The sequence below is a fragment of the Aspergillus karnatakaensis genome (assembly GCF_047715665.1).
Source record: "Aspergillus karnatakaensis strain CBS 102800 unplaced genomic scaffold BJY04scaffold_32, whole genome shotgun sequence".
NCBI classification, from domain to species: domain Eukaryota; kingdom Fungi; phylum Ascomycota; class Eurotiomycetes; order Eurotiales; family Aspergillaceae; genus Aspergillus; species Aspergillus karnatakaensis.
The window spans coordinates 109154-132509 of NW_027395744.1; the positions used below are offsets into that span (position 1 = coordinate 109154).

The 23356-nt window shown below is 51.5% G+C and overlaps 9 protein-coding genes across 9 annotated transcripts; 4 read left to right on the top strand and 5 right to left on the bottom strand.

The window, feature by feature from the left end:
* Positions 1–176: 176 nt before the first annotated feature.
* Positions 177–2257, bottom strand: BJY04DRAFT_219440 (amidase signature domain-containing protein; the record flags this gene model as incomplete). Its single annotated transcript, XM_073716595.1, has 2 exons — positions 177–2189; positions 2249–2257. The coding sequence occupies 2 exons, from the start codon at positions 2255–2257 to the stop codon at positions 177–179; spliced, it is 2022 nt and encodes a 673-aa protein (XP_073569974.1).
* Positions 2258–2913: 656 nt separating this feature from the next.
* On the top strand, positions 2914–4903 carry BJY04DRAFT_191813 (putative MFS allantoate transporter). The gene is made up of 4 exons (XM_073711697.1): positions 2914–3165; positions 3217–3247; positions 3303–3587; positions 3633–4903. Exons 1-4 carry the CDS (start codon positions 2974–2976, stop codon positions 4658–4660), a joined length of 1536 nt encoding a protein of 511 aa, XP_073569975.1. The 5' UTR covers positions 2914–2973; the 3' UTR covers positions 4661–4903.
* A 25-nt stretch (positions 4904–4928) lies between these two features.
* Positions 4929–7234, bottom strand: BJY04DRAFT_191814 (glycoside hydrolase superfamily). The gene is made up of 5 exons (XM_073711698.1): positions 6847–7234; positions 6588–6779; positions 6051–6523; positions 5417–6002; positions 4929–5332 (listed from the first exon to the last, which is right to left on the bottom strand). Exons 1-5 carry the CDS (start codon positions 6906–6908, stop codon positions 5194–5196), a joined length of 1452 nt encoding a protein of 483 aa, XP_073569976.1. The 5' UTR covers positions 6909–7234; the 3' UTR covers positions 4929–5193.
* Positions 7235–7320: 86 nt separating this feature from the next.
* BJY04DRAFT_191817 (Kelch motif domain protein) lies at positions 7321–10252 on the bottom strand. The gene is made up of 3 exons (XM_073711699.1): positions 9626–10252; positions 9478–9564; positions 7321–9414 (listed from the first exon to the last, which is right to left on the bottom strand). The coding sequence occupies exons 1-3, from the start codon at positions 9846–9848 to the stop codon at positions 7577–7579; spliced, it is 2148 nt and encodes a 715-aa protein (XP_073569977.1). The 5' UTR covers positions 9849–10252; the 3' UTR covers positions 7321–7576.
* A 170-nt stretch (positions 10253–10422) lies between these two features.
* BJY04DRAFT_191818 (WD40 repeat domain-containing protein) lies at positions 10423–12754 on the top strand. Its single transcript, XM_073711700.1, has one exon. It carries the CDS (start codon positions 10680–10682, stop codon positions 12531–12533), a length of 1854 nt encoding a protein of 617 aa, XP_073569978.1. The 5' UTR covers positions 10423–10679; the 3' UTR covers positions 12534–12754.
* Positions 12755–12760: 6 nt separating this feature from the next.
* BJY04DRAFT_191821 (transcription initiation factor IIA large subunit) lies at positions 12761–15597 on the top strand. Its single transcript, XM_073711701.1, has 4 exons — positions 12761–13467; positions 13585–13686; positions 14062–15095; positions 15150–15597. The coding sequence occupies exons 1-4, from the start codon at positions 13450–13452 to the stop codon at positions 15187–15189; spliced, it is 1194 nt and encodes a 397-aa protein (XP_073569979.1). The 5' UTR covers positions 12761–13449; the 3' UTR covers positions 15190–15597.
* A 365-nt stretch (positions 15598–15962) lies between these two features.
* Positions 15963–16977, bottom strand: BJY04DRAFT_191822 (uncharacterized protein). Its single transcript, XM_073711702.1, has one exon. The coding sequence runs from the start codon at positions 16494–16496 to the stop codon at positions 16125–16127; it is 372 nt and encodes a 123-aa protein (XP_073569980.1). The 5' UTR covers positions 16497–16977; the 3' UTR covers positions 15963–16124.
* Positions 15963–19000, bottom strand: BJY04DRAFT_191823 (zinc-coordinating transcription factor SFP1). The gene is made up of 3 exons (XM_073711703.1): positions 18082–19000; positions 16955–17999; positions 15963–16899 (listed from the first exon to the last, which is right to left on the bottom strand). The coding sequence occupies exons 1-3, from the start codon at positions 18423–18425 to the stop codon at positions 16585–16587; spliced, it is 1704 nt and encodes a 567-aa protein (XP_073569981.1). The 5' UTR covers positions 18426–19000; the 3' UTR covers positions 15963–16584.
* Positions 19001–20905: 1905 nt separating this feature from the next.
* On the top strand, positions 20906–23353 carry dus3 (tRNA dihydrouridine synthase DUS3). The gene is made up of 3 exons (XM_073711704.1): positions 20906–21181; positions 21233–23134; positions 23186–23353. Exons 1-3 carry the CDS (start codon positions 21009–21011, stop codon positions 23265–23267), a joined length of 2157 nt encoding a protein of 718 aa, XP_073569982.1. The 5' UTR covers positions 20906–21008; the 3' UTR covers positions 23268–23353.
* Positions 23354–23356: the final 3 nt, after the last annotated feature.

A 23356-nucleotide genomic window follows, 5' to 3' on the forward strand; every position in this document is an offset into this window, starting at 1 on the left:
GGGAGAAGAAAGGAGGCAAATGCAGGTTAAGAGAAGATTGTTTAAACGCCTCATTCCTGAGGGGATGCTGCTCTTATATGAGATGACACTATGACAATAATATTTTCCCTCTACTAATCTCTTACAAAGGGGCCTTGGCATTGATTTTGTTCTGAATATAGCATAGCGCACTACTGTTAAAGTAGAAGGAGTTTCCCTACCACATGGGCAGCGCTGAAGTGTGCAGTGAGCACAACTATGACCTGGTGGGCAGCAGGACTTTGCCAGCGAGTCCATGGGCTGTCATGGGCGCATTTTGCATATGTGCTTTCGAGAGTCCAACAATTACTACTCACCTCAACTTCAACAGCCTCGCCGTTGACGTAGCAACTAATGTCCGCCTCGACACCTTCGGTGACATTCAACTTTCCCTGGACTTTGATCCTGACTGTTGAGCCAATCACCTCTTTGCACTGGCTTTCCACCACCAATTCCCCCAGCTGATCTGGAACGCTCTGAGTCGGTCGAGTCGATATGATATCGGAGTCTAGCTCGGGTACGAGCGGGGGTAACGAGCGGTGCTTCGTCGCATGTTCAAAAGCATACGCGTATTCCAGCAACTTGCTATCTTCGTACGCTTTCCCAGCGAAGGTCAGGTTGACCGGCATCTTCGTGTCCTCCATCAGCCCCATCGGAACTGAAACGGTAGGAACACCCAGATGACGGATTGCCTGGTTTCCATTAGAGTATTTGACTCCGTTCTCCCAAGCAAACTGAGATGATTCGTGATTGACGTCGGCATCTGCGCGTCCAATGTCCGCGTTTGCGGGGAATACAAGCAAATCCAGGCCTTCTTGGTCCATCCATTCTTCAAAGGTTTCCTTCCGAGCTTGCTCAAGTGCTTCTAGTGCTTGTTCCATCTCTGCGACATGGAAAATCGATTCCGGCTTAGTCTTCGGATACTCAACAATCTGTCTCCATTGGAGCTGGTTTGCTGGGATCGGTGCTCCACGAAGCGAACCAGGAGCGAGAGGGAAAATATCGTCTGGGCTTACGCAGGTCAGAGAATCCAAGCCTGGTTGCCCGTTTGCGACCAAAAAGTCGTCCCAGGCGTGTGCGACTAGATCGCTTCTTTCCTTCGCTGGCCATTTCTCTGGGAGGCCCTTGATGCTCACCAACTGGTTGCGATGGACATTTGCTTCGTACGTGGAGACAAGGGGAAAGTCAACTTCGACAACCGTGGCACCGCACGCCTCCAGCTCGAATTTCGCTGCCTCCCAGAGCTTGATGATTGAAGGTCTCGTGCGGACCTTGTTTGGCAGAGGGTCCTTTCCATTGATGAACATGGATGGTATTCCTACCCGCTTGTTCTGTAAAGAATACGCCTTTTTTAACTCCTCGAAACGTGAAGGTCGGACGGACTCAACTGATGGCAGGGAGATGAGCTTTTGTTCATTCCAAAAGTCTCCTTTTGGCGTTTCGTCGGTGACCGCCAGCACGTTCAGTACTTGAAAAAGATCGGCCATGGTGCGCGTGTGAGGGACAAGAACGTCACATGTCGGGTAAAGAGGCCACACTCCACGGAGAGGCAAGAGACCTTTTGATGGCGTGTAAGCAATGATGGCATTATTTGACGCCGGAGAACGACCCGACGAAACCGTCTCGGAGCCCAAGCTGAAAGCACAGAAATTGGCTGCCGTCGCTGTGGCAGAGCCATTGGACGAGCCTGATCCATATGCTGCAGTCAAATATTCTGTATTATATGGACTTTCTGCGCGACCGTACGAACCACGCTGCATGCCTCCGTATGCCATAGCGGGCATATTGGTTCTTCCTAGAAGAACCGCACCTGCCTCTCGAAGCAGCGTCACGCAAACTGCATCATTTGTTGCGACGAGTCCCTCAAATGCTGGAGATCCACAGGCCACTGTCATGCCTTTGACCTTGATACTATCTTTGACAAGATACGGAATGCCCTCTAGGGACCTTGGTGGAAGCCCAGCAGCTCGCCGTGCATCAGAGGCCCCGGCTTCCTCAAAGACCGACGGATTGAGAATTGGAATGGCACTTAGGGTAAGTCCAGATGCGTCATAGTGGCTGATCCTTCGCAGATACCGTGCTACTAAGTCAACGCTTGTAGTCCATCTTGCAGTCAAAGCTTCTTGAAGCTCGGAGATGCTGGAATCAATAAGACTGAAAGATTGACTTTCCTATTCGGATTCATTAGTGACATTATTTCTGGTCTCGGGCTACTAGAAACGAAACTTACTGAACCCATTGCACTGGTTGATGGTTCGAATGTTTGTAAGTGCAGGAGACCGTTAAGTCACGATCCTCCCTCTAGCTTCTTGAATTTCCACTCTCAATATCTCTGACTCTCTGATAAGGCCGGCAACAGAACGATCTGACGTGAAGATAGGTGAAGACCCGGCCGAGGGTCAATGCTCGAGACTCAAGATATCTTCCCCTCACCCGCCCTGATAACTCCATAAATCTAGGCAACCCCCCCACTCTTGACTATCATACGAGCTGCATCCGTTAGAATTATCTGGAACTCCGCAAATGACAAGCTGCTTCGTCCCTCAATTACCGTAACGGGAATGCCTATCCGATGAAGCACCGACGCTAAACCGCGATCCCCTCCTGAAAGTTGGAGTACTTGAGCTACCGCACTGATTGATTGGCTGAGCTTTCAGACTCATTGATAAACCTGAGAGCTCTGAACAGGGTTCTTAGTCTTACCCTGTGGAACAAATGTTGGCGATAATGCGATCATGATTGTCGGCCAAGAGATAGTTGATAACACGACCGACCCCTCTGTCGACCTGTACATGATAAGGAAGCTGCCCTAGCGAGGAGTGCGCATGATGGGCGAGAAGTCTATAAAAGCGGGTTCCGTCTGGCACCTTCAACGCAATGAACAATTTCCAACCTGCCATCATCTCCCCGGATTTCTCCAAGTGGATTGTCATCTCCACTTCTCCGATCGCCACAATGTCTGAGATTAAAGACGTGAAGGTGGAGGCGCAGGATGAGCCCGGTGTCGAGAAGGGTGAGCTAAGAAATGGAGAAATCAACGACATCGGGGCTCAGCTTTTCGCTGAGGGCGAGCAAATATCCCCGGAAGAGCTTGAGCGTGAAGGGGCCGAGGTGCGCAAGCTTCTCGACAGGCGTATCATGCCTATGGTAGGCTCATAAAAGACCCATCTTGAGACTGCAGCTGACATGTATATACAGCTGTACCTGACATACTGCATTCAATTTCTTGGTGCGCTCGGGTATAGTAACTCCGCACTTTAACCTGGCTAACTTCTTTCTTATAGACAAACTATCGCTCAACTATGCATCGGCATATACATTGATTCCCGATCTCGGCCTCGAAGGCCAGAGGTACTCCTGGGTTGCTGCCATCTTCAACTTCGGTTATCTTGCATTCGCCATACCCTCAAATCTCCTCATCCAACGACTCCCGCTCGCGAAGTATATGGGGGTTGTACTTCTCCTCTGGGCAGGTCTAGTCATCGCCCACGTTGGAGCGAAGAATTACGCCGGCATGCTAGTCCTGAGATTCATCCTTGGAATGGCAGAAGCATGCGTCAGCCCTTGCAGTACGTTGTTTTCCATTTGTAACCAACATCCACTAATAGAACCAGTGATGAACTTCACGTCCATGTTCTACAAGCGCTCCGAGCAACCCTTCCGCATGGCCATCTGGCTCTCTGCAAACGGCACAGCAACAATGGTTGGCGCTCTCCTCGGCTTCGGCCTCGGCCACGTCCACAACACCTCTCTCAAGAGCTGGCAACTAATCTTCCTCGTCATTGGCATCATGAACCTCATCACTGGAATCCTCTTCCTCTGGTTAATGCCTGACTCTCCCAGCACGGCCAAATTCCTAACCCATAGACAGCGAGTCATCGCCGTCCAACGCGTCTCCGAGAATATGATCGGGGTGAAAACTAAGCAATTCAAATTCAAACAAGCCCTCGAGCTCACATACGACATCAAAGTATTCTGCATCCTAGCCATCGGCATCTCATGCGGCGTCATCAACGGCGGCGTCTCAAATTTCGCCTCCTCACTCATAAAAGGCTACGGCTTCTCTGGTATATACGCCACCCTCCTCCAACTCCCGACAGGCGCCATCGAAGCCGTTGTCGTCCCCATCTGCGGCCTCGTTTCAACCTACGTCCGCGACTCCCGCTGCATCGTCCTCGCAGTCGTCTGTCTAATCCCCTTCGGCGGCCTCCTCGGAATTCGCTTCACAGACCTCACCCACCGCTGGACACTAGTCGGGTGCACCTGGTTACAATACATAATCGGGGCCCCCGTAATCGTCTCTTGGAATCTCCTTTCCACAAATGTAGCCGGGCACACGAAGCGCTCCATCGCGAACGGATTGTGGTTCACGCTCTATGCGGGCGGGAATGTTGCAGGCTCGAATATCTTTTTCGCGAGAGAGGCGCCGAGGTATTACTCTGCGTTGACAGGGTTGCTGGTTTGCTATGCGGGGATGATTCTGTTGGCGGGGGTTGCGTATGCGGGTATGAAGATTGAGAATATTCGGAGAGACAGGAAGATGGTGGCCGGGGAGGAGGTGGGGAGGCAGGAGAGGGCTGTGCTGGATGGATTCAAGGATATGACGGACATGGAGTCGAGGGATTTTCGGTATGCGTTGTGATCTTGATGATTAGATGGGAGGGTTTAGCTGGGGAACACCATGGTGTGCCTTCTTCGGGTCATTGTGTAGACATGGAAGGCATATTAAAGCCCACCGATGTGATAATCTTTTGTTCCGGACTACAGCACCTAAAATTCTTTCGGAAGGATGGAGCTGGATGCGGCATAACGGGAAGGCGCGAACGAACCCCGGTCTCGGGCAGTGCATTCATACAAGGGTAGTGCTATGCATTGTACTTCTGTAGAACCTATATTGACCAACACCACAGCGGTAAAGAAGGGTAAACTTCCGATATACTACTTGTCAGTTTACAGGTTCTCTGCATACAGACACACCTGGTATACCTCGGTCCAATTCAGCCTTTACACTATATCCTGCCACTTCCAGACCAGATCAGACAAAGAGATACAAAATCTTATCATATCGAATGTACGAGCATCCATACGTATTGAAATTGGTACACAATCTAGACAGCAGCTGCCACGTAAACATAATGGAAAGAAAAGCAGACAACAATAACCGTCCCGCGGCCTTTATGCTTTCGCGATATGCTTGGCAAAGATCTCGGACATGGCCTTTGCGCTAGCCTTGGGGTATCTCTTCTGATCGTTTTCGTAGTCGACGAAGGTAACACCAAAGCGGGTTTCGTAGCCTTCGGCCCATTCGAAGTTGCTATAGAAGTCAGCTTAGAATTCTATACCTGAAGTGGAGGTACACGAATCAAGAAGTAAAGAAAATAGAGGGCCGGGAACATACTCCATCAAACTCCAAGCCATGTAAGCTCTGACATTCACATTGTCGTAGGTATAAGCCTCCGCGAGAGCATTAACGTAGTCCTCAAAGTACTTAACCCGGAAGTCATCCTTAAGCAGCTGCTCCAGCGGCAAATCGTTCTCGCCCTTCAGACTCGTCCCATTCTCCGTGACGTAGATCTTTGGGCGTCCATACCGGTCACTGAGCCACTTGAGAAGCTTTCTGAACCCAATTGCCGACGGCCGCAGCCAAGGCGATTGTGTCTCTGGACCAACCCACTCACCGGCCTTGTTTTGCAGGAGGATCTCAAGGTTTCCCTTCACGTCTGTGAGCTCAGGCTCGCCAGTTCTGGCGCGTATGAAGTTCGCGCAGTAGTGGTTCATGCCATAGAAATCGTTGCTACCTTTCACCAGGGCGACTTCTTCAGGCGTGAATGTGGGGAGACGATCGCCGAGTTGCTTGACCATGCTGGCCGGGTAGTGGCCAAAGTAGACAGGGTCTGCGAACCAAGAGATGGCGAATTCAATCTTGCGGTCGCAGGCTTCAACGTCGGCGGGATTCTCAGGATCCCAAGGTTCGGCCCAGTCGCCTTTTACTTATTAGTTTGAGGGTAGATGTATACTCTAGGCTGACGTACCATTAAGAGTGATACCAATCTCACCGCCATCACGAGGTTTGTATTCCTCGCGGTATATCTTTACGGCGGTACCGTGCGCAATTAGGAGGTTGTGACCGACAATCCAGGGCTCTGTGGAACCATCGCCTTCAGGGTTCTTGCTTCGGTCGCTGGTCCTGCCAGGAGCGAATTGGCCGACGTTGTAGCCCAGAACACTGCTGCACCACGGCTCATTGAAGGTGATCCAGTATTTCACCTTAGAGCTCAATGCGTCGAAGATCACACGGGCGTAGTTGGCAAAGTCCGCGACAAACTCCTCCTTGTTCAACAAACCGCCGTATCTCTTATCTAGCTCATCCGGCAGATCCCAATGGAAGAGAGTGACAAGGGGCGTAATGCCGGCGGCGAGGAGGTCGTCGACGAATTTGACATAGAATTGAAGGCCTTTCTCGTTGATTGGATCATTTCGACCTCCGAGGGGGATGATGCGGGACCTGAACAGGAGACATAATCGTCAGAAACAGAATCTGTGGTAGGTCGTCCTGGAAGCAGTCCTACCAAGAGATCGAGAAGCGGTAGGCCTGTGCCTTGCACTGCTTCAGCAGATCAATGTCTTCATGAGTACGGTGGTAGGAGTCACAAGCTATGTCCCCATTGGCCCCGCCAGCAATCTTGCCTGGCTTCTTGCAGAAAGTGTCCCAAATGGAAGGTCCGCGGCCATCTTCGTCAACTGCGCCTTCGATCTGGTAACTGTGGGGAAGCGAATGAGGGGTAAGCCATTGATACCTGTAGTGTTTCAAGATACGAAGAAGGTTACCTCGCAGTAGCAAACCCCCAAAGAAAGTCCGAAGGAAGCTGAGGAGGCTCGAGAGAACCCATGGTGTTTGAAAGGTCACTTTTCTATGAGACGTGTGGGGGAGGGAATTGCGTGAGCTCTGAGAGACGGTCGTAAGTGGAGAATGTCTCAATGAGCTTCAGGAGACAATGGCACCGGCAGCAATGGTAGGGCAGAGGATACCGAGCTCCAGATATTTAAAGGATCGGAGCCTCATCTTGCCTTCCGCGTCGGTCAAGGAGGCCTCCGCGAACGAAGAGGTGGGCATCCGACGACGGCGGAGAGGCCGGACTGGATCAGGCGGCGGGATGTGAAACTAGACCGTTGAGCTTGGATTCCGAGCATCAGGGAGAAAGTGTTTTATCCAGTCAGAGCTGCTCCTGTGCAAGTTCCTGGCAAAGCGACGAGTGGCGGCTGGACGGGCCGTTCGCCGTGACTAAAAAGGAAAGGCCAAGGGGTGCCCCGGGGCCCTAAGAAGGGACTCTCTCTTTCTCTAAGACTCTAACTAATATTATTGCTGACACTCACAACTGAACAGATGACATGGCCCCATAACTACATGCAACAAAACCATAATGTAACTCCGAAGCTCCGCGATCCATACCATGTAGTAGATACTCCAGACACACCATATCCGCCTCCGAGCAACCCAGTAAGAGTAAAACAAGAACGACGTGACGCGTATAGAGAGTAGTACCTCTCAGCGTCGCCCTCAAATCTCCTCCAATCCATCCATCTCCTCCCCGTCCGGCTCGTCTCCATCCAGAGCGACGCCGTTGAGGGTCAGCTGCGACCGTTTCAGATCGCGGCCACCGCCCAGTCCATCGTCTGCCGCCAATGTCCCTACCAGCTCCAGCTCTGGTCCCGCAATAATCCGACCCTCCATGTCAACCACCTCGCAGAGATCAATTAAGCTCTGTCTGCTGAGAGACTTGAAACCTTCGGTCCGGACGATCCGCCCCCAATGGTTGAGGCAGAACTGGGAAGCCCGCCTCATCAGCCACTCCTCGTTAGTGCGCCCTGCGCGATCCCATATAATTGCCGCATTCTCCACATCGAGCTCGCGTCCTAGGCGATTGACGCAGAGAAGACGGAGGCGGGGCATGTCGTACAGGTTCGCCATTACAAGCATTCCCGCCACGTCGATAATGTCTGCGCAGTACTCCGGATGACCGGCGATGCTATCCGTGTATAGATAGTATAGAAACGCACGGACGACGGAGTAGGGTTCTGGAATGTGCATCCGATTCGTGTGATACTCGAGCATTTGCGCAGAGTACATTCGCTTAAAGTGCGGCCACCTAAGCTGCAGGATGAGTTTGTGCACGTGGATCGTAGGGGACGTGGCTGCATTAGCGGGGAGGATGGCTGGTGTCGAGCGTACGAAGGACCCGTCTTCAGCGCCATCATCCGTATAGATACAGTCATCTGCATTAGCTGTGATCGTAAAATCTGCCCCACTGCCTGACTCGGGTGGTTGATCGAAAGCGGTAGATAAGTCCGCTCCTAGGCCTGAGAGAGGCCCTAAATGTGTTCGCCCAGAGAACATCGCTCTTCTCGGATCGGGAGATAGGGCCGACATCTCGTTTCCTAGCAACCCGTACCTTTCTAAGTCAATGGATAAGACCTCACACATGTGATTTTCATCACTGTTACCAGGGGTGCTTCCGACATCTAGGTTGCACCCAAGCAACCAAGCCTTTGTGCCGTTCGCGTTGACAGTACAATAATGCCATCGGAAACCGGGCCTGAAGATTTCCTGTCCATCAGCTAGTCTCTGCCATCGCAAAGAGTCGAGCTCCAGGGACGACAGGTTACAGTCATAGAGTCTTGTAGTCTCCGATGGGGTAATTAGGTCAAGCAAGACACCCGATGCGAAAGCCTGGAAGTGAGTCCCAGAGAAAAGCGATGGTACGTTCGGGCCAGACTTGAACTGTAGACAGGAGATGGAACCTGGAGCAATGGATTTCCTACGCCCGCCACTGCGGACCTGTACACTTGCGGAATTCGCGGCGTAGCTTCCGGACCGGCTAGGAACCTGCTGGGTAGTGCTGCTATACAAGTTATTGTCTAGACCGTGAGTTATCCTGCCAATCCTGGTGGGAGGATCCATGGTACCTTGTGAGTGTTGTGGTCCAAGCGCCGGAACGGCCTGCAGATCTAACCACCACATATCTGTGGTTCGCTCCATATCAGGATCGAGTCCACCAAAGGTCCAGAGACGACCACCCCAGATCCAAGCAATGTGATCAAAGCGGGGAGTAAACTTCCACGACCGAGACCAAGTCCAGGTTTTCAAATCCAGATAGAACATATCATCGAGAATGGCGCTGCTGTCCGACGTGATTCCTCCTAGAATGAATAGCTTATCCTCATGTATAACAGCGGCATGGCGAGCTCTTCCCCGGGGTATGTGTCCACGAACTTCCGGCTGGGTCCAGGTAGAGGTGGGGATGTCGAATATGACTACATCCGATAAATATACGCCGTGTTCGTTTTCACCACCGAATACAATCAACTTATCTCCTTGGTAGAGACTAGCCGTGTGACCTGTCAGAGAGCAGATATGTTAGTGCCATGAAAATTCAATAGAGCCCCCGAAAGTTGACTGACCCATGCGAACACCAGGAATGTCGCCATAATTATCCACCAGTTCCCACCGAAGAGTATTTAGATCCAGCCGCAGCACATGATTGTAAACTACCAAATATTCATAATCAGTCCCCACATACTCGAATGAGACGGATTAGCGATAGCGAACCTTCGTCAGTATACTGATCGAACCCTCCAAACGCATAGATCTGATCATTGCCGCAATAGGTCACGGACGCATTGACTAAACATGCAGGAACATGGCCCTGCACCTTGCGAATATTGGGACGCGAGTCAGCGCTACCCCGATGGCGACCATTTGAGCTCGTCGGCATCAAGAATGCACTCTGCGGAAGCGATTGCTCTTGAGCGGGGGTAAGAGTTGCCATCATACATGAGACTGCGGGATGTCGGGGGGGCAAGTGGGTCTGGGTGGAATTCGGGGCAGTCCCTTGCGGACGGCAGAGATATGACAGGGATTGAAACAGTTGAAGTGTCAATCATAGGTTCAATAATGTCGCTATCGGATGGGTATCCTCAGCAGCAGCAGCAGTAGTGGAGGTGGGGTTGATAGCGGGCGTCTGCCATGCCATCACTTGCTAGGGAGGTGACGTAGGAGGTAGGCGAGGAAATGGAGTAACACGGAGTTGAGAGGTTAGGATGAGAACGTCATTAAGCTATACCAACTGGATTGTCCATCACGACAACAAGACGATGATGCATCCAGCTACTCAGAGCGAATTTGAGTGAAAAAGAAAGTCAGGTTGCAGTCGGAGCCTCGGAGATGGAAGAAAATGGGCGGCCAGAAGGGGAAAGAAAGCCAAGCCGGATCAGCATCCAAAAAGGGGACGAGCCTCACCCAGTTCACGTGAGGTCATGTGGTGACTAGCCGTATTTGGGATAGTGTATACTGTACCTCCAGTAACGGTTGCCATGGGTGAAGCTCGAGAACTATATCCATCTTGCTATTTATTCTCCTTTCTCATCTTCCTGCCCTTCTCCCTTACCCGTCGAATCCTCTACCCCTACTTTTCTGCTATCTGCTTTACTTTGCATTCCATATAACCTTGATTAGTTTCCTCTACATCGCATATTGCCGCATCTTAGCTGTCTCTTGTCCTTGGCTCCTGTTCGCCGCCGCATGGTAGGACTGTCCACGACAATTGAAGCTCGAAAAGTCTTTTCTATTACCTGTTAAAGGCGCTGTAGCTCAATAAATCAGCATGGCTACTCCCCTGGTATCTACACCAGTGAAGACCCACCATGGGATCTTCTCAACCAAGATTGCGGGTGGCCGCATGCCCCTCACACCATCTCCCCGTGGACGGAGGGACAGCGTCGCCTCCAACAACTCCTCCCCCTTCACACCTCCTCGACAAGAGTCCGAAGTGACGAAAGAGCAAGGTCGTTCTGTCTACGGCGGCAACCTTTCCTCCTACTTTGCAAAGTCTGGTCCCAAGAAGTCGAGGCCTTACCACGAATCTCCCAAGTCCAATATCGCGCGTATCCGCAAATCGCCCAAGCATCTCGAGCTGGGGGCCTCAGAATGGTCATTGACCGGAACTGGCCCTTCGTCACATCACTCGCCATCAAAAGAGCGGGTTCGAAAGGAGATTCCTCCGCGCACAAGAGCAGGGAAGACGACACTTCGCATTTCTCACAATGCTGGAGATCGTTTCATTCCCAACCGCAGTGCAAGTGAAGGCTTGGTAACGGCCGGCGCTGCAAAGCCTGAAGAGAGCCAGAGACCAAAAACCAGCAGCAGTGATGGATCTAGTGTCCTCGCAAGCGCAGCGAGCGCTTTTGACATTGGTGGTCGCGGAACCGACGAAGATCTTACTGCAGCTCTGGAGAACCTCGGGCTAGAAGACGATGAGAGCTCTACTTCATACACAAAGCCAGCCCCAGATGCTGTGGCGTACGAGTCGTCATTGGCTGATGCTTGTGGTGTGAATTTAAATACCCGTATCCTCGCTTTCAAACCACCGCCCCCAGAGTCTTCCAAGCCGATTGATCTCCGTGCCCAATACAATCGTCCTCTCAGGCCCGCCAAATCTCAATCAGCCCAGTTCCGCAGACGAGTTCAGACCGCCCCGGAGCGTGTTCTGGATGCTCCCGGCTTATTGGATGACTACTACCTTAACCTGCTGGATTGGAGCTCTGGCAACCAGGTCGCGATTGGCCTGGAGCGCAACGTGTATGTCTGGTCGGCTGATTCAGGAACAGTCAGCTGTTTGCTAGAGTCTTCCCCCGATACTTATATCAGCAGTGTCAAATGGAGTGGCGATGGTGCCTACGTTGGTGTTGGCCTCGGCACTGGGGAAGTGCAGATTTGGGATGTCGAAGAGGGCACCAAGCTCCGGAGCATGTTTGGCCATGAATCAAGGGTCGGTGTGATGGGTTGGTCAAAGCACACCTTGTCGACTGGAGCGCGCAGCGGTCTTGTCTTCAACCACGACGTTCGTATTGCACAGCACAAGGTGGCCGAGCTCGTTTCCCACACCTCTGAAGTGTGCGGTCTCGAGTGGAGGTCTGACGGAGCTCAGCTTGCCACGGGTGGTAACGACAACATGGTCAACATTTGGGATGCTCGCTCCCTCAACGCCCCCAAGTTCACGAAGACCAACCATCGCGCCGCCGTCAAGGCTCTCAGCTGGTGCCCCTGGCAGCTCAACCTCCTCGCCACTGGCGGTGGTTCCTATGATCGTCACATCCACTTCTGGAATACGACAACTGGCGCTCGCACCAACAGCATCGACACTGGCTCCCAGGTGACCAGTCTCCGCTGGAGCAACCACTACCGCGAGATTGTTAGCTCCAGTGGTTTCCCTGACAACTCGCTCAGCATCTGGAGCTACCCTACCCTTGTTCGCAACGTTGAAATTCCAGCTCACGAGACTCGTGTTCTTCACAGCTGCCTTAGCCCTGACGGCCAGCTTCTAGCCACTGCTGCCGCCGATGAGAACCTGAAGTTCTGGAAAATCTTCGAGCGCAAGCCCGGAACCAGCGCCTCCGCATCTCGGGAGGGTGGTGTCGGAAGCAAAGCGCAGATGACCAAGTCAATGACTATCCGGTGATTTTCAAGTCTCTCTAATTGCATAGGTAGCTGGTATGCCTTAACCCTGTATCGTTGGTGTTTCTTAGGCATGGAGTTCGGGGCCATTGGCGTTGTATTTAGTATGGCGTATCTTGCATTGTATAGAACTTGCGAATCCACATCAAAGTCTTGATAGAATTTCGGTTTCAGCCCTGGAAAGCGATTTTTCCAGAGAACGAAGCCTGCACAGGCAACTGTGCTTCGATCCTCATTTACAAAAAGCCAAGATCCATTTCCATTCTAGCGACTATAGAAGTGAGGATTATGATGGTGCTGGGCAGAGAACATGGTAGATAGAGGCTCAGGACTTAAGTTGACAGTAACAACACCGCCCTCGTCAGGCCTATTTCCCAGGGCAATGAACCAAAGACAGCGTTTTCATAGCTGTGCGATGGGTTCAAGACAAAGAGGGCATTCGAGGGTTTCTATAAGAGGTGGCGCTAAGCTGCTGAGTAATCGCAACAGAGGAGGGCCGGAAATCGCCCGGGCAGAACGACTCTCATCTCTACCAACACCTATCGACCTCACCCTTGATTCCTCGCTTTACCTTCACTCTCTTGGACAACTCCGCGGTTTAGGGGTTATCTATTCTTGCCAGTAACACTTCGTTTTGTCGGGGGTGAACTATCTACAGAATCAAGTGCCAGTCTTGGGGCGATAAGATATAGTGACCGCTTGGGAGTTTGACCGCCGCATCTTGAAGCTTGTGATCGCCGACTGCTGCGACGGCGAGGTTCACAGAGCGATCAGTTGAGCAACTACCATTTCTCCGGTTTTCTTGAGGTTGCTTTACTATTGGTTAGAACGTGAACAAGAAAACAAATCCAGTGTTTGCTCTCTTTGTCCTTAGACTGGCGTTAATCGGCTACGACTGAGTCTGTGGCTTTGACGACAACATGTCCAACCAGCTGGTGGTGAGTGAACCAAGACAATCCTGCATTATCTGAACTGGGGATACCGGCTGTTCCTGTCGATATTTCTACCCTTTCCTGTTCCTCTGAGGACGTCGACTGAACTATGTCATTTTGCAGGGCACGGTGTTCGAGCGGGTCATCCAGGAAGTGTGTGATTCATCGCAGGTGGATTTCGAGGAGAGTGGTGTGGATCAACAGACTCTGCTAGACTTGCGAAAGGTAAGAAAACTGATGGATTTGATTGTTGTTTGCGTGTTTCTGTTGATGAAAGTCAACATTGGGATCCCTTGATGGGGGAGCGATCTGGGCGGAAGCGGGGGAGCCGAGAGTTGCGGGAGACGGATGGCCTTATGGGGGCAGCGGCCTGCTTTTGAGTCTTCTTTTATACCCGCCTCAGGCCGCCAAGCCACCTCACCTCCTGCCAGCGACCCCTTCCCCCTCCATTTAATATGCCTCAAGCATGACTTCCTCCGCTTTATGATACATCACCTGCGCTCTATTCTTTCACTCTACTGCCTATTTTCTCATGTTCGTTTTTTCGTTTTCCGTTTTTCGTCAACGCGCTCGCCTCCACGGTCGCTAACTCGCTCGCAGAGCTGGCAGAAGAAGCTCTCCTCTTTGGGAGTCGCTCAGTTCCCTTGGGATCCTCCCCCCCCACAGGCTCCGGCTCAGCCCCCGAACCAACAGGTACTCCCTCCTACATCAACAGTACCTTCCAACGCTCCTCGACCCCCTCAACCCTCTCCCGTACATCACCAACATGTCCCGCCTCAACCACATCCACAGCACCTACAACATCCACCGCATCCACAGTCCATTCCTCCCCAGGGTCCTCCCCTTCAGGTTCCGACCCCTGTTGGAGTGGCCGGTGGCAACCCCATGGGTCATTCCCCTCAGATCAAGACTGAACCCGGCTTGAATGGCCATCCTTCGTTGCCTCCGATGAGCCATATGATGGCAGCTCCGCCTAATGCCCAGTCGGCCCGAGAGCGGGCTCAGAACTTGATTCAGCAGAGATACGGCGCAGCAGCTGCCAATTCAGTCAGCCAGATGCAGGCCCAGTCACACTCACCTATGAGCCTACCCCGTCCTCCTCAAATGCAACACATGCCGAACGGACAAAACCATCAGATAAAGCAAGAAACCGGCTACCACCCTGTTCCGCACCCGTCGGTCAGTAACTCACAAACCGATGGAGCTACTGGCGATGCACTGTTGGATTGGAAGGCTGAAGTTGCACGGAGGCGCGAGGCTGCACAACGCCAAGGCGTTAAGGGCGAAGGAGTGCTTCGAAATCATCTGCGGGAGCGCATGCTGCAGCTCGAAGGCGGCGGTCTAATGGTACCGTTGGACGAGCGCGAAACCCAACCAAAGATTGCTACCAACGCAACTTCGACCACGCCGCGTGCTCAGTTTGACGGTCCCGGAGGTGATGATACCAAAGAAGAAGATGATGAAGACGCCATCAATTCCGATCTTGACGACCCTGATGATCTTGTTGCTGAAGATGCCGATGACGATGATGCCGTCGGACAGGTCATGCTCTGCACATACGACAAAGTCCAACGCGTCAAGAATAAGTGGAAGTGCACCTTGAAAGACGGCATTCTGACCACCGGAGGCAAAGAGTATGTTTGACCCTGTTTCATGTAGTGCACCGTATACTAATCAACCACGCACAGATACGTCTTCCACAAAGGTCAGGGAGAGTTTGAATGGTAGACCTTGTCAAATACCGTCAAAGCTCCCTCTCGATGTGCCATTTCTTACTTCCCTTTTCTTGTCGTATCCCATACCCTTATGAATGTGTAAAATTTCCATCCGCCTATTTACCAATCCTACTATCCAACACAGCAACAACAAGGAAACAATCATTCAATACGCGCCGCGTTCATGATTTTTGATTCATCCAATTAACGAAACACGAAATACCAATCCAGGATGTCTTTTTTTTTTTACTTGGCTGTTCAATCTGTTTCTCGCGGTTTTCTTTTATTTTCCTGCTTGGCTGATGGATAACACGGCGCTTAACTATTTGCTGGCGGATGGAGCAACTCTTTTTCATGTTTTTGTATAAGAATACTTATCGAGGTCGCAAAGTACTACTAAACAGTCTACATATCTAGAAAAGCAAAAAAAGTTAGTATCTCTTGCATGACTTTCCTCAGTAACCTGGAGTCAACATTAACACGTGGTTCCGGGCGAAGATATAAATTTCTGTATCACCGAGGTCCCAGTGCGAGCAGAGTAAGTACACTGTTACTGGAAGCGCAGAAGACAAGAGTTCCTCAGCATATTACTAACCAACCCTGGCATATCTCTACACTTGAGGTATAATTTCACGAAGGTAACCAAAACTCTAAGATGACAAAGGTCAAGAAAGAAAGTGTATTGCTCAAAATTTATCTGCGAAACTTTTTCCTGTTTTAAAAGCTCAACCACGCCGAAGGAACATGACACAAACAAGAACGCAAATAAGAGAGTCATTGGGAATCAAAAAAAAAAAAAAGGAAAGCCAGACGAAAAGCCCTGATCTATCGACAAGGAGCGGAACAAACACCGTCGGGGTACGCAAAACACTGAGTGAGTAATCCAAAAACTCCAGGTACATGTGAGAAAGAAAAAGCCAGATATCAGAACGAGGATAACTAGAAGAATTAAAAAAGCCGGTCTGAAAAATTGTCTACCCAGAGACAAAAGCCGAGACACGCCGGAGACCACCGCTTCTTGATTTGCGCCCTTCTTCCAGATCCCACGAGAGACTGTATTGTATGAAGCGGAACATCGAAACCGAAATATAATCCTAAACTGATCCGAGACGGAGGGGAGAAAAAAACGAAGAAAAGAGTAAACTGCGGAACAAGGAATCGTATGACAGAACCAGATACTTGTTGTAGTGCGCTGAAGAGGCTCCTGCTGGGTTCGGGCTCTGGCAAATAAAGGGTATCATGGGTGACAGAGAGCCTATTGTTCGAAAAACTTCTGACACGCAGCATACCAAATAAACTCCAAACCACAAAACCGGTCATTAAATCGTATGTCGCGCGATAGGGCCGTAGAAATTCGTAGAATCGAGACGATGGAGAAAGAAAATAAGGGGGGACGGGAGATCAGCGTCTATAGCAGACCTTCTTCGCCAATGCCAGGTAAGCCCGCCCCAGCAACATTGATGTTTTGCCCTTGCATCACTCCACCACCATAGTTAAGGCTGCGAGAGGCAGCGAGCTGAAAGTCGGGATTGCATGGAGGCGAGTGCGACTTGTGGTACTTCAGGCCGTTCAGATTCTTGTAACGCTTGCCGCAAACTTCGCAGCGGTACGGCTTCTCTTTCTCCATGCCAAGTGTTCCGGGGTAGGGAGCGGATGTCTCTGGGTTGACAATCGAAAATGTGCCATCCGCATTGTCGTGTAGCTGCTGGTTGTTGTGACCATGCTATGGATACTTATTAGCAAGGAAATATTTAGCACTTGGTGGTAATTCCACTTACAGCTTTGTGATATTTCAAACCATTTTGGTTCTTGTAGGCCTTCTCGCAGCCGATGACTGGACATCTGTAGGGTTTCGGCTCCTCATTTGGAAGGATGGAGGTGGTATCTGGAACGCCTGCTAGCAATTGCTGTTCACGTATCCGCCGGGCAATGTCGCTGTTGGGCCCGTACTGCGCTCCACTGAGCTTGAAGTGGGCATTTGACTGGTTGATTCCGCCAGTGGGGCTGAAGAGTCGCTTCGCGGGCTCGTCAATACACAGATCCACCATGTCATTGTTCCCGGTGAACCTTGCGAACTGCGACTGGCCCTGTAGCATTGCGTTTTGCATAGAGAGATCGCCGAACGGACCGATCATGCTATCATCAAGCTCCGCAGGGGTTCCTGGAGTTGATGAATCGGGTGTGCCACGAAACTGTGAGTTCTGGAGAGGGTTTGGCATCAGGGTTGGTGTGTTGACGGAGGAAACGGTGGGGTTGTTCTGAAGTGAAAGCGGGCGTGCGGACGCGACTGGAGTTCCAGGCTGGGAGCTTTTGAAGCCCTGGTGGGTGGGAAGCATTGATAAATTGAGGTTAGGAACGCCGCGATTCGGGGTCCCAAAGCCTCCTTGGCTAGTAGTTCCGGGTGGATTTGTGAAGAATTGAGAGGAGACGTCGGTGTCATCCATGGCATCATCCAGCTCCATGTCATCGATGGTGTCCATATCAGCATGTTGCTGGGGTGTATGCGGCTGATTCATCTTTCGTTGCATGTCCAACGTCCTATCAGGCTGTAGACCTCGGTTTTGATTGTTGTTGGGCTGATTCTGTTGCGACATGGCGGCGGCGGCGAGAGCAGCGCGGCTATCAACCTGGCTTGGACGATGACCCGATTTGGTGGCGTGTGCTTCCTCATAATGTTGTAACAGGTCGTGAAGTGTGGGTAGAGTTACACCGCAGCACGAGAAGTCGCGCATGAAGTTTGCTTCGAGTTTTGGCAGATAAGAGGACGAGTGGAACGATGGCGATTGGAAAGTAGTGAACGGAGAGGTACCAGCCATTATGATACTGCAACAGGTAGAGTCAGTACCACCGAAACAAGCCAACTACCCATCCCTCAAGAGACAGGAGCGGAACGAAAGACACTTACTCGTCGCGAATCCAGCTACCAACCGAAACACCTCCCCAGCTCATACCACCCACCAAGCTCCCCGCTAAAGACTCGCGGCGCTGCTTATCCCGGTTGGAGCCGGACATGGAAATCGGCTTTGTCCCGTTTCCCCATTGTGCGGCAGATGCCCCGATAGAGTCTTTACGAGGCGCGGATGCCTTGAACATACCAAGCCCAGAAGCATTGGCATGAGAAATGCTGCCGAGACGTTCTGTGTTGCCTGCTCTCTGCAAAGCTGATGTCAAATTCGATGCCTGCTGTCCCGGAGGAGAGACAGAGGTCTGGCGGGTGGCGATATCGATGGGGGTAGTTGTGTTGTTCATGGTTGCGGTGTCGTGTGAGAAGGTTAAAGGTGGGCGAGCGGAAGAGAAGTCGAGATCTCTTCCAGAAAACCGAAAGAGAGTCGTCAGTCTGGTGATCGAGCGCAGCGAATGACCGTGGTGAATGTTGCAGTTATGACCGATCCGATACTTTTTTACCTATCCGGTCCGCGCAACGACAAGCCAAAGCGGAGGAAGTTGCGACAAGCGATCGGAAGCTATCTAAAGGGGCGATAACGATAGGGAGGTAGGAGGAGAGGTAGGTAGGAGGCAAAGAAGACGAGGAGGGTCTCTGTCTCATCCAAAGAGCTCGGCGTTGACTTAGCGAAGTAGTAGTTGATGGGAGCTGAGGAAAGTCCACCTTCCACCCTCGGATAACGTCCCGCTTGAACTGCGGACCTCTGACGAATTCGGGAGGTGGCGGGACGTATCAGGATATCTGCCGAGTCGCTCTGACAAGTCGAGGACGGAAAGAAGAGAGGCAGCAACGGCGATGGAGGGGAAGATGGAGAAACGAGACTGTGACACACCGAGGGCTTCTGCAAGAGAAGTAGTAGTGGTTGTTGGCAACTGGCGGGAATTTATTATTATTATTATGATGGATGGAGTGAGGTTGAGTCGAAACACTAAGTAGTCGGGGGTTGGTCCGTATCTTTACCATACGCTGGTAATACGCAATACAGTTATGATACACTGGTAGCTTCACCTTTCCCACGGCACTCGAGGCTCGTCGAGGTAAAAGCCCAATTCAAACGAGAGTCCCTGTTGAGCTCCAACTCCCAGGTCTCCCGGCTCGAATAGCAGCTGCCTACTGTTGACTCACACGTGATACTATAAGCTTTGATGAGTCTCTGTTAGAGTTCTTGAGGCCAGTTGCACACGGCACGATTACGTCGAGCATACGTGAAGGAGTGAGTAATGATGTATGCTGATGACACTCCAGCCAAAGGGTGGGACCACTCATACCGCTTGCAGTCCCTAGCCGGCCTCTGGTGTGCTTCCAGAAGTCTTTAGCACCGTTGGTGGAGGTTCCCCATCGCCAATGGCACCGTAAGGCTCGCTGCTTGGCGTATTATTAGGTAACGGATACTCGCCGTTTCAAACGCCTTTCTAAGTTTCTCTTCCCAAGCTCCATCCTGACCGGTTTCCCGACCAATTTTTGGGGTCCAATAATCGTTGTCTTAGAGATGCAGTAGTTAGGCGATGCTCACGTTGTGAATGTTGATGTTGGCAGATAGATCTCATTCGTGAATCTCGATACTTGGGGTTCCCCCACGGGCTTATCAGACAATCCATGGAGGGGTAAGCCGGATAATCCTGGCTCGTATGCAACTCGACATCTCGGGCGAGTAGCGATCACTGACCAGAGATCTCCTGCAGTACAACTATAAACTTTAAGGAACTAGACGTTACAACGACCAGCTGCGAGACTTGAGTCTGCCCCTGACTGTATGCGGACTTTCTCCGCTATGCCGCTCTATCCAGTCCAAGTATAGCGTGCATAGGAAGATCCGGTTCCAAATTGAATGAGAGACTCGACTCGCGGCCACTCGACCTATACGTATGACCAGCTCTTGCTCTTAGGGCATTCTCCGTTGATCATCTATCACGACCTCGGGAGTCGGGATACGGTGTACGCGTCTCTATGAAGGTCCGCTTTTCTTTGACGTAGCAATTAACGAGCTTCATTCGGTTTCAAGGCTCCCCTACTCCTTAGTCAGGAATCAGGAGGCCTTCCTTCCATCTCCAGGATTTGGAACTCGGAACTCCTGCAAAATGCAAATTGATCCGGCTATTCGATTAACTAGAACTTATAGGAACAGGGATCAGACATAATCTCAATATTAAGCCGACAAAGGGTTCAGCCGGGGAAAGTAGTGAGCTCTTGGCTCGACGCTAGAAGTCAACCAGAATCGTAAGATCAAATTAGCGTGAACATCTCTCCGCATCAGCGCCAGTTCTCCGTATCGGCGAGGATCTACTACTATCACAAGAGCACAGTCTGCAATTGTACTCGAAGTATAGAGCAGCAAACTCGTTCGGTGTTTAGGCTGCGGTTCAGGCCTTTGGTCCCGGAAATGCATCTTGAAGTTCTGTTGCCTGTGTCTGCACGAGACGGTACTCCATTTCCTGGGCATCAATCAGTTGCCCCCCATCTCAGCCCCTTACAGTATACGAATGGCTTACAGCCACCCTAAATGCTACTATGCACGGCGCGTATTTGTTCCAGAGCTGTCCGTTGTGGTCACCAACCACTGCAGCCGATTGTAACATGTGCATTGTACAGTGAGTGGCGAGTTCAGTACTCTAGTTCCTCCGAAAGTACTCCGAGTACTCCGTGGTCGATAGGGTACTGCATTGCGCACCTGGCCGCCCCATGGTAACTAAGGTATGCAAACATCACAAACACACCGAGTGGGTGGGGAAGCGTCCATCAAAAAAATTGCCCGCCTCTCCACCACTCACTAGTTAATTAAGGACATTGCTGGTCTGATCGGGCATCAACTGGCTATCACTGCAGTCGCTGCCTGTCGCGCTGAACATTACCAGGGCGACTATATACATCCGACTGTGGCTTCTTTCGCTATGGAGACCCCCACCGCTCAGTTAGATGCTGAGCTATCAAAGCATGCAAACGGCTGCGATCACACCGAAGAACCGCCAACGAAGAAAGCTAGATTGGACGAAACAGCGCTTTCAGACCAGCAGGATGGACAAGCTCCTCCAAGACAGAAGGGGGTAGCGCCTATCAAGGCGGAGTACGTGGTCAAGACAAGAACCCGCTCGCGATTTAGCTAATTGGTATCTAGATTCCTCCTGCCGAGACCTCAGCGAGCCCAGCCAGCAGACAGCAATGCAGATGATGACGCCGAAGCAGCCGCACACGAAGACCGCAACGATGAGAATAAAGGGAAGAAGAACAAGAAGAAGAAGAAGAACAAGGGCCAGAACACGCACCGCATGTTTGGCAAATCCCAGGATGCGAAAGGACTCTGCTCCAGTCGGGTTTTCAGTCCTGAATTATCACCGGCCGAATGCACCTTCGGTGACAAATGTCAGTACGAACACGACCTACGAAAATATCTGAAGGAACATAAGCGAGAGGATCTCACCACGCTAGGTGGTTTATGCCCTGTATGGGACGCCCGTGGGAAATGTCCCTCCGGCTGGAAGTGTCGATACGTCGGTTCACACTCGGTTGAACGGGAAACGGAGGATGGAAGAAAGGAATTGGTCTTGGTCGAGGATGAAGAGCGCAAGAAGAAAGCTCAACCGCTGGTTCCCTTTGCAGCAGAGGATGGGACAATCAACACAACCTCGATTGCGGATAAATTATCACTGGCCAAACGGCAGAGGAAAACGCCTCGTGCCGATGCCTACGGTGACTGGCTTGATCAGACGTCAAAGGATTTGGAGAAGAATTTCCACGGAAGATACAAGAATTCTTACGACAACGTTGAGGACGCTGAAAACAAAGACAAGGAGGAAAAAGAGGACAACCGTGCGACATATGCCGAGGCTCCGTTCTTGCCATCTGAGAAGCGACGATTGTATTTTGGACCGGAGACCCCGGCCCTCGCGCCTCTTACCACACAGGGGAACCTCCCCTTTCGGAGGCTTTGCGCCGAACTTGGTGCGCAGTTCACTTATTCGGAGATGGCTGTCAGCGGGCCTTTGATCCAAGGCCATAAGCCGGAATGGGCGTTGCTGCGCGCGCATGAAACGGAGGCATTGCCCCCAACAGTTGCTCCGCGCGGCATAGTACAAGGCTACGACAACTCGAAAGACCTTCGATTTGGCGCTCAAATAGCGGGGAACAGATACAGATTCGTCATGAAGGCTACGGAGGTCTTGTCAGCTCTAACTCCAAACTTGCGTGTCATTGACCTGAACTGCGGATGTCCTATTGATCTTCTCTACCGCGAAGGTGCCGGTTCTGCGCTCCTTGATACACCAGCAAAACTAGAAAAGATGCTCCGCGGAATGAACGCTGTATCAGAGCAGATTCCAATTACTGTGAAGATCCGCACAGGAACAAAAGACAACAGCCCGAACGCCCAAAAGCTAGTAGAGCGTCTCGTTCTTGGTGGCCACGAGTCTAGCATCCTTGGGTGTGGCCCATCTGGTGTGGCGGCAGTCACACTGCACGGACGCAGCCGGCAGCAGCGGTACACGCGAGAGGCCAACTGGGAATACATTTCCGAGACGGCCGCTCTCATCAAGCGCCTCAACGAAAAGACGGACGAGGTTACGGACACTATTCGTGAGCCCGAAGAAAGGCTGCGTCCGAACGGAGGTAAGACCTGGTTCCTAGGAAATGGTGACTGCTACTCGCACGTCGATCATGACGACCATATCAGGCATGCTGGAGTAGACAGCGTCATGGTCGGCAGAGGTGCCCTGGTCAAGCCATGGCTTTTTGAAGAAATCCAGTCTGGGCAGTATCTTGACAAATCTGCCGCTGAGCGGTTAACATATATCGAAAAGTTTGCCAAGTACGGCATGGAGACATGGGGATCCGATGAGTATGGTATCGGTATCACTCGCCGGTTCATGCTCGAATGGCTGAGCTTTGCATCTCGCTACGTCCCCATTGGGCTACTTGAATACCTTCCTCCCAAGCTGAACGATCGACCACCATTCTGGCGTGGTAGGAATGACCTAGAAACACTGATGGGCAGTGACAACTGCCAGGATTGGGTCAAGATCAGGTACGTTGTCCGAATCGGCAGAGATTCCTGTATGCTAACAAGCCTTTGCAGTGAGATGTTCCTGGGTCCGGTCCACAAGGACTTCAAGTTCGAACCTAAGCACAAATCCAAGTCATACGAAGCGGAGGGCTAGGCTATATAATATAGAACTCTGTAAATACAAACCCATAGCGTATACAGCTGCATATTCATCGAAAATAAATCTTCTCCACACCCTTCCCA

Coding starts and splice junctions, on each gene's coding strand:
- BJY04DRAFT_191821 (XM_073711701.1), top strand. Junction 13,687..14,061: donor CTCTGCTAGACTTGCGAAAG/GTAAGAAAACTG, acceptor ACTCGCTCGCAG/AGCTGGCAGAAGAAGCTCTC. Junction 15,096..15,149: donor CTGACCACCGGAGGCAAAGA/GTATGTTTGACC, acceptor AACCACGCACAG/ATACGTCTTCCACAAAGGTC.
- BJY04DRAFT_191813 (XM_073711697.1), top strand. CDS start 2,974: ATGTCTGAGATTAAAGACGTGAAGGTGGAGGCGCAGGATGAGCCCGGT. Junction 3,248..3,302: donor ATACTGCATTCAATTTCTTG/GTGCGCTCGGGT, acceptor TCTTTCTTATAG/ACAAACTATCGCTCAACTAT. Junction 3,588..3,632: donor AGCATGCGTCAGCCCTTGCA/GTACGTTGTTTT, acceptor TAATAGAACCAG/TGATGAACTTCACGTCCATG.
- BJY04DRAFT_191814 (XM_073711698.1), bottom strand. CDS start 6,908: ATGGGTTCTCTCGAGCCTCCTCAGCTTCCTTCGGACTTTCTTTGGGGG. Junction 6,780..6,846: donor TGGGGGTTTGCTACTGCGAG/GTAACCTTCTTC, acceptor GCTTCCCCACAG/TTACCAGATCGAAGGCGCAG. Junction 6,524..6,587: donor TACCGCTTCTCGATCTCTTG/GTAGGACTGCTT, acceptor TCTCCTGTTCAG/GTCCCGCATCATCCCCCTCG.
- BJY04DRAFT_191817 (XM_073711699.1), bottom strand. CDS start 9,848: ATGATGGCAACTCTTACCCCCGCTCAAGAGCAATCGCTTCCGCAGAGT. Junction 9,565..9,625: donor CGATCAGTATACTGACGAAG/GTTCGCTATCGC, acceptor AATATTTGGTAG/TTTACAATCATGTGCTGCGG. Junction 9,415..9,477: donor CATTCCTGGTGTTCGCATGG/GTCAGTCAACTT, acceptor GCTCTCTGACAG/GTCACACGGCTAGTCTCTAC.
- BJY04DRAFT_191822 (XM_073711702.1), bottom strand. CDS start 16,496: ATGACCGGTTTTGTGGTTTGGAGTTTATTTGGTATGCTGCGTGTCAGA.
- dus3 (XM_073711704.1), top strand. CDS start 21,009: ATGGAGACCCCCACCGCTCAGTTAGATGCTGAGCTATCAAAGCATGCA. Junction 21,182..21,232: donor GTAGCGCCTATCAAGGCGGA/GTACGTGGTCAA, acceptor ATTGGTATCTAG/ATTCCTCCTGCCGAGACCTC. Junction 23,135..23,185: donor CAGGATTGGGTCAAGATCAG/GTACGTTGTCCG, acceptor AAGCCTTTGCAG/TGAGATGTTCCTGGGTCCGG.
- BJY04DRAFT_191818 (XM_073711700.1), top strand. CDS start 10,680: ATGGCTACTCCCCTGGTATCTACACCAGTGAAGACCCACCATGGGATC.
- BJY04DRAFT_191823 (XM_073711703.1), bottom strand. CDS start 18,425: ATGAACAACACAACTACCCCCATCGATATCGCCACCCGCCAGACCTCT. Junction 18,000..18,081: donor GGTAGCTGGATTCGCGACGA/GTAAGTGTCTTT, acceptor TACCTGTTGCAG/TATCATAATGGCTGGTACCT. Junction 16,900..16,954: donor GTTTGAAATATCACAAAGCT/GTAAGTGGAATT, acceptor AAGTATCCATAG/CATGGTCACAACAACCAGCA.